This window comes from Syngnathus typhle, linkage group LG7 (assembly GCF_033458585.1).
Source record: "Syngnathus typhle isolate RoL2023-S1 ecotype Sweden linkage group LG7, RoL_Styp_1.0, whole genome shotgun sequence".
In the NCBI taxonomy this organism is placed as follows: Eukaryota; Metazoa; Chordata; class Actinopteri; order Syngnathiformes; family Syngnathidae; genus Syngnathus; species Syngnathus typhle.
The window spans coordinates 12,420,415-12,428,295 of NC_083744.1; the positions used below are offsets into that span (position 1 = coordinate 12,420,415).

Here is a 7,881-nt window from a genome sequence, read left to right on the forward strand (position 1 = left end):
TAATGCAGCTTTTAATTTTTTAATGCAATGCAGTGTTTCGACAGTGCAGTGTTTAGCATTTATTCTCTAAATCTACCTGGGAATTAGAAGTACATCACAGGAAAGGCAAAGAATGAGAATATAAATAAAATTAAATGAAATAAAAATGATGACCCTAGCACGAGATGCTCTTAACTTTTCTTAAAGATGGGAATGAAATTCATGGTCTAACCACTTAATCAGTGCTTCTCAAATAGCAGGGCAGGTCCTCATTGTGGGAGACGCGGTACGATGCTAGCATGTGACCCCAAGGGATCATAAAAGACAATGTTATGCAGAGGTGTACTTGTTACAATTTTATAGGGTAATGATACTATTTATAGTCACTGAGGAGAGTGGAGGGGGTGTGCAATATTTTCTTCTTTCTAGCGTAGCATAACAAAAAATAATTGAGAAGCACTGACTTGAATACAGACGGTGATGCACTGTTTAGCACGTACGCCTCACAGTTCCGACGTTGTAGGTTTGTTTCCACCTCTGGCCCTGTGTGGAGTTTGCATGTTCTCCCTGTGCCTCCGTGGGTTTTCTCTGGATACTCCGGTTTCCTCCTACATCCCCAAAACATGCTTGGCAGGCAGATTGTGTGGCAATATCTTCTGAAACACAAAGATGAGCTTTGTAGTGTAGAAAACAATGTCCCCGTTAAACGTGACGACAGATTTTTCTGGAAGCTTGGTAAGATGTTCAAACTGGCAAATTGGTGACAAACAATGCACTGTTAAACATCTTACCACGTCTTTTTGAAGCTGCGTGACTAAATGAATTGATTTTCATGGGTGAAAATTACATTTAAAAGCAGCTACTACCAAAGAATTAGAGCTTCATATTATTTATTAATCTATTTATTAATATAGTTTTACCCATCAGTTTTCAATATCGCTTGTCCTCATCATCGTTGCCCGTGGGCGAGAGTCCAACCCAGCTGAATTTGGGTCACCACTTTATTGCAGGGTATAATTTCATTATCAACACTTCTTATCGTAGTGATATAGAAATTGTTTGGGTGGACGTACCGTATAACGCTGTCTCATATATATTTTTAAATTCCTCCACATTTCTCTCCAGGCGAGCTGCTCCATCTGCTGAATTCTCTGTTGACCAGACCCGCCACCTGATGTCTTTCCTCACTATGCTCGGGCCAAGTCCTGATTGGAATGTGGGGCTGTCGGGAGAGGACCTATGTACCAAGGAGTGTGGCTGGGTCCAGCGGCTGGTGACAGACCTTATTCCCTGGGATGCCGGCACTGATGGTGGTATCACATATGAAGTAATTTCATTTAATTACAATTTTTCTTATACAACTGTAATGGATTCTTGCTACTGTGAACACATACTTACATATATGGCTGTGGATGTGTTGACATTATCTGTCTAAATCCGAAGGCTTGCATTCAAATACATATATATAATATGCTTTTAAAACTGTGATTATCGTTGCTAACTGTCATTTTATTTTGTTAACATCAAGAAAAGCTATGGTGATTTACATGTGCATGTCATATTCTCTTTTTATCTTATGTGTAATGCAATAGTGAACTGTGTGGTACGTTAAACAGTTTGAAGACTCAGTTTTAATGAATTGATCTATATCTGACAAACTGCTGCTTTTCAATTGCGTTTAATTCCACAATACAGCGCTTGTATATCAATTTTGTATCTCTAAAATCTCTTTAGTCGGTTCACTCGAATCATAGGCATTATGAGATGGGTTCATTTTAAGACAAAAACATTTGCTGAGCAAGTTCTTTGAGATGGATGACACCCTTTCTTTTTTGCCTTTCCTTTTAGTCGCCAAACAAGCCCATCATTCCCCAAGAGAAAATTCGACCTTTAACTAGTTTGGATCACCCTCAGAGCCCCTTCTATGACCCTGAGGGCGGGGCGATTACCCCTGTGGCCAAGGTCATGGTGGAGCGTATCGCCAGGAAGGTAAAAAAAAAATAAAAATATTGTTTTTACTTTTGCAGTGAATAATCTTTTTAGTTGACCAGTGATAGCTTTTGGATCAAAACATATGTATACATTGTCAATTAGGGCTTTTATTGTGCAAACGCAATCATGACAATAATGCAATCATATTAATTGTCCTCACAAGGATTCACTCATGTTGCATTTCTCATTGTTTTGCTAAATATGTTTAATGTATCAAATCACAAGGTACCCATGCATCACAAGGGAACTCCACTTGAAATCAATTGCATGGCTTTTAGCTTTGGCTATATGAGGGTATTCCTCAGGTTCCATTCCTGTTGTCTATGTTATTACACAGGGGGAGCAGTGCAATGTGGTGCCAGACAGCATTGATGACATTGTAGCAGACATTGGTCAGGAGGAAACGGAGAAAGGTAAAGTCTTAAAAACTATTCTTGAGCTGTTAATTAAACCCTTAACTTTGGAGTGTGGGACAAAGTTGGTACTTTTGTTCAGTCCAGATGTATGAGTGTGAAAATGGCTTGCTCTTTCTCACAATGCATTATTAATAGTTGAACAAACCTGCCATTTTGGGGCTCTCCTGAAAGGTGATGATTTTGGAGATACATGCCTGACCCCAGCGATGTCATTTTCTTTGTGGCCTCCACCTAGCTAATATCCTGATTTTCTGTCCTAGATGACACCCCTGAGACTTGTATCTACTCTGCTTGGTCTCCCTGGTCGGCCTGCAGCAGTGCATCATGTGAAAAGGGCCGACGGATGAGGCAGAGGATGCTCAAGGCCCAGCTCGACCTCAGCGTTCCATGTCCCCACACTCAAGATTTCCAGCCCTGCATGGGCCCTGGATGCAGCATGCAAGGTGAGTACTCAAAATAACTTTATTTATCCGTTGGGAACTTCACTTGCAGACAGAGCGCTAGCACGAGCAGAGACACACATTTCATGCGATAAAACTTCATTAAGAATGAATGAATGAATGAATAAATAAATAAATACATGGTCAACACTCAATAAATATAATTACAAAGCAAATAAAAGCCAAACACAGCCTCCTTACAGGACTAGCATTATTAGCTGCTGTTAAGCAGGGGAACTGTGTATCTGACCCATCCTGTAGCAATTTTCTAGTCCCACTTCCAATGGATGCCAAATGAAAACAAAGACGGTTGTTAGTGTCTGTGTGCCTGATGACAGAGATACATCAAGGAAACAAGGCAGGATGACCATAACAATGTCGGGTCTCTCTAAATTGGCCATTTGGTGCTTTGAGGCTTACTGTCACGTCTAACATTTTCGTGGATAAAAGGGAGAGAATGTATTTGAGTGGCTTCGATTCTCACGCAAATTAACAGAACCTTGTGCATGTGCGTCAAGGTAAGGTAGAGTTTTTTTGTATGTTCATACATTTCATGTTTCCCTGTGTATTTATAATGGTCATCCACAGATTAATAGAAGCAGCTTCCTTTGGCCCGGAAGCTAATCGGCTGTGTTCACACCCACAGTAGCAAAAACGCCTGTTTCTAACTCTGCTCCGTCTGTGAAAATACCAAAGGAAATCAAACTCGTGCCATGCACACAGTTAGACTGCTAGACTTGCACTGAATATGAAATAGAGCCCTTAGTCTTTGTTCTTTTGATGTACAGAGCCATCGACATGCATGATGTCCGAGTGGATAAGCTGGTCGGCCTGCAGCGTTTCCTGTGGGATGGGAATGAGATCCAGAGAGCGTTATGTCAAACAGTACCCAGAGGATGGATCACTCTGCCAACTCAACACAGAGGAGATAGAGAAGTGTGTCGTCAATGAAGAATGCTGTGAGTCGGTTATTATATTGTGTGCCTGCGCTTGTCAGGAATTGGGCATTCTCTATCCCTTTTATTTATATTTCATTTATTAATAATTGACTTTATACTCAACACATTTGTCCTATTTTAATTGCTTGCACTATTAAGTCTTGTGCAGTACAATTGTTGGCTTCCAACGTTTGGAAAAGGCTGTTTTCTGCTCCAGATGACTGTGCCCAAAGCATGGTTCATAAAGTTGTAATTGGAATTGGTTCTATCAAGCACACTTTTGGAATAAGCTACAATGTTTATAAGATCGTGAGCCACGTCATTTAATCAAGCATCAATAACTTCCTAAAATAAGTAAACTTATTCTTTTTTTAGTTTCAGTTGGCGTAATGCCCTGATTTCTTAATACTCTGTCTACTATTTTTTAAATGTCATCTCAAAGTCTCTTTTGTGTCAGGAGTATAAGATTTTTTCCTTTTCCGCCCTATAGCAGCCAGCAGCTGTGTGGTTACTGAATGGGCTGAATGGGATCCTTGCAGTGTGTCTTGTGGGATGGGCATGAGAAGACGGGAGCGCATGGTTAAAATGCCTCCTATTGATGGATCAATGTGCAAAACGGAGGTGGTCGAAGTTGACAAATGCATGATGCCAGAATGCTGTGAGTAATAAAAAGTTTGACTCTGTTTCATAAATCAAATCAATAAAGTACAGCTTGATGGTGTAGGTGACATAGCTTTTAATTCAATTAAATGGGTTCAATAATGTGTGTGTTTGCAGATACCATCCCATGTATGTTGTCACCGTGGTCTGACTGGAGCGAATGTAGCGTTTCGTGTGGGCGTGGCTTACGCACCCGTCAGAGGATGCTGAAGTCGGATCCGGCAGAGTGCACTGAAGAGTTGGAACAGTCGGAGAAGTGCATGTTGCCAGAGTGTCGTAAGTATCCCACTTGCACATAGCAGGGTCTTGATGTAATTGATGAAGCAAATACTTACTACCGTATTTACTGGACTATAAGCCACAACGGAGTACAATAAAATGCATAATAAAGAACAAAAAAGCATATATAAGTAGTACCGGAGTACAAGTCGCATTTTTGGAGGACTTTATTTGACAAAATACAACACCAAGAACAGAACTAATAGACACAAAACCTAAACAAGAAAAACTAAAAAAAAAAAAGAAAAACAAGACGCACCATGAAACTAAGCTAAAAGTATTCAACACAATGCAAAAATCTAAATACAGATCATGACATTATGTTCCACTTTGCAATAGTCATTTAAATGAAATTTCAATAAAATAGGTGTGTGTGCGTGCGCACGTTTTCTTGATTTCTTCCAGCTATTGACTGCATGGTCACAGAGTGGTCTGAGTGGTCCGAATGCAACAAGTCCTGCGGTAAAGGACACACCATCCGAACCCGCATGGTAAAACTGGAGCCACAGTTCGGGGGTAGCGCATGTCCCGAGACCATTCAGCGCAAGAAATGCAAGATTCGTAAGTGTCGATCAAAACCAAAGGAGGAGAGAGATGAAGGCAAGAGGAGAAGACGGGGTAAACAGGGAAGAGATACGGTGTTAGAAGAACAGTCAGGTTGGTCATGATATTGAAATTACTCCTCAACGCACCCCACCCGCCCAAAAGACAGATGCAACAATCTTGTCTTTTCTCCCAAGGTTGTGAGATACAGCCATGGACTGGCTGGACAGACTGCACCAAATCATGTGGAGGGGGCATCCAGGAGCGTTTCATGTTGAAGAAGAAAAGAGCTAAAGGCACTCTGACAGGCAGCTGCAAGGACCGAAAAGAGATACGCGCCTGTAATGTTGATCCCTGCTAGAGGGCGCTGTTGTGTTGTACAGCAAAGTATAAAGAGAAATGTGTGCTTCTATGCTGTCTTTGTCCATGTTTAAAAAAAGGATTTGGAAGTGTGCACAGTGCAGAGAAGGGTTATGGTTGGTCGTTTGGAGGTGGCTTCAGAGAAAAGCTGAGGGGAAGCTTGTGTGCACCTTGAGGGCTGATTTTATTTTGTTTCCTTTTCTACTTTATAGCAGTACAGAATTGTTAAAGAGTACTAGCACTGTAGCTTTACTGTATTTTGAGTGTTTTGGAATCTGGGGCATGAAATGGAGCTGCGTATCAGAATTTGGGATCATAATGACTTAGAACAGTTTTCAACAAAATTGACACCACACGGAGTCTGTAAAGACTCAAACGTGACTGTTTATCTGCTATCTAACCAACATTTATGAGTTACAAATGTATTAAGGATGTTACTTTATACATACTGTTAGTCATATATTTGCCACTGCTGTTTTATCTGTCATATTAACTGATGTAGCATTGAAACTGCAACATTTTTCTCGGACTTAATTGCATGTGGTTTTATTTTTTGCTTCGTTAGCAAGAATCCAACTATAATCCATAGCTAAATCTGCCTTCATCAGTTGGTGAAAGGACAGGCAACACCTCAAAAGCGTCACAATATATACAGCACATTGTTGGGTTGTCAATTTAATTGCAATTTGTTTTGGCCTTAAGTAGGCTTTGATTTACAGTGTGCTTCTTTATCGTGATGCCGCAGACTATTAACATTCAGTGTTTTGTATCATCACCTAGGATATTGTTATCCTTTTCCTGTTTTGATAAATATAACTATCAAAGCTCTTGTGACTGCAGGCATTTTGTGGAGGATTTGCCAGTTATCAGACTTTTTGTTGGATTTCAAGATGCTTTCTTGCTTTTTCCGACGCTTTTGTAAGAAACCACATTTACAATTAAAAACAAAAGTAAATGTCCCAAATTGCATATTGTGTGTGTATTAAAACAAACAATACTAAATCATAACTGGGGGACAGATGTGCTATGATGCACAAATCCACACAAATTTGTTCAGTAACTCCAACTGCCACTTTTCACAATTTAACCATTTCTTTCTAGCCTTTTGTGTTCTTACATTCTTACTCCACTAGATGGAGGTGGCACATACAGATGAGTTGAAGCACAAAAGCTGGATTGAGACTGTATAGGAAGTAACGTAAGCCGTTTTTAAAAGTAATACTGATTCGAAGATTAAAGAAATATAAATCATGACAGATTTTGCCTTAATAGGCACTGTCTTATTTGGGATGTCGATAAAGTAGAACGGCACAAGAGGCCAGTGCCGTGCATAGCACAGTGGATGCCCGGGGCAACCGGTCAATGTTGACGCTGCCTAAGAAAAAAATATTTCAAAGGCAGTGGATGGGAGGGTTGGTCTTTTCCTAGCTTTGTACTCATTTGGCACAGCAGAATTTTCCTTCCACATGCCTCCTTTATCTAAAACCCTAACCAGAGTTTGAAATCCTACTTTGTAACCTTAATTTAAAACCCTAACTATAGCTGAAAACACTAACCCTACCTAAAAACACAAATTCAAAATCTTTATCCTAGTTGGTCAATAATTCACTGAAACCCGAACCCATAGTCCCATTTATCAAATCAATCATGAACACCCTAAATTTACACATCTCAATCTTTTGATCTCTACCGATGTTTTTCCTATGATATGATGATGATCTACAATATTGTATACGGTACAATTACAAATGTATTTGCTAAGTGTCTGTACTTGAATTGTTCAAAGATTAAAAAAAAGACTTGTCATCAAATTTTTCATAACTTCAGAATCTGTTACATTCTCAAATGAACTTTTAGTACTTTAGTTCTAATCTTTAAATTAATTTTCAATTGGGCTCCTTAAACACATGAGACGTGCTATTTGTCTGTATATTTAATCAGTTGGGCTATGTAAAATCAAACAGTTTGCTATTGTTCACAAACATATAATTACTTCACAGTTAAGAGCTGTTTATTCCAAATTTAAGACTAAACAAATATATAGATGCTTTTCCGTCACCGTCATTGTATGCAGAGGTATTCTAGCACATATTTAGTCCATTGAAATGTAGTACACACAGCAGAACATAATTTACAATTTTTATTGTTATTGTTCAGGCGATGCAACTTTAGGGGAAGCAGAGCTGCAGTTTCAGAACAATCCAGGTTAAGAACAGTACCTACGATTGAGATCAACTTTCCAATATTGTATTCTGGCACTAGACATTCTTAAAG

At 39.5% G+C, this 7,881-nt stretch overlaps 1 protein-coding gene across 1 annotated transcript in view; it reads left to right on the forward strand.

Annotated features, from left to right (window-relative positions):
- The window catches only part of spon1b (spondin 1b), a 39,523-nt gene extending 32,105 nt beyond the window's left edge, over positions 1 to 7,418 (forward strand). The window contains exons 8-16 of the mRNA XM_061283189.1: positions 1,105 to 1,306; positions 1,828 to 1,968; positions 2,309 to 2,384; positions 2,648 to 2,830; positions 3,616 to 3,786; positions 4,256 to 4,423; positions 4,543 to 4,701; positions 5,110 to 5,361; positions 5,445 to 7,418. Of these exons, the coding sequence (XP_061139173.1) occupies positions 1,105 to 1,306; positions 1,828 to 1,968; positions 2,309 to 2,384; positions 2,648 to 2,830; positions 3,616 to 3,786; positions 4,256 to 4,423; positions 4,543 to 4,701; positions 5,110 to 5,361; positions 5,445 to 5,608 (1,516 nt within the window). The 3' untranslated portion in view covers positions 5,609 to 7,418. The remainder of the gene's footprint in view (positions 1 to 1,104; positions 1,307 to 1,827; positions 1,969 to 2,308; positions 2,385 to 2,647; positions 2,831 to 3,615; positions 3,787 to 4,255; positions 4,424 to 4,542; positions 4,702 to 5,109; positions 5,362 to 5,444) is intronic.
- Positions 7,419 to 7,881: the final 463 nt, after the last annotated feature.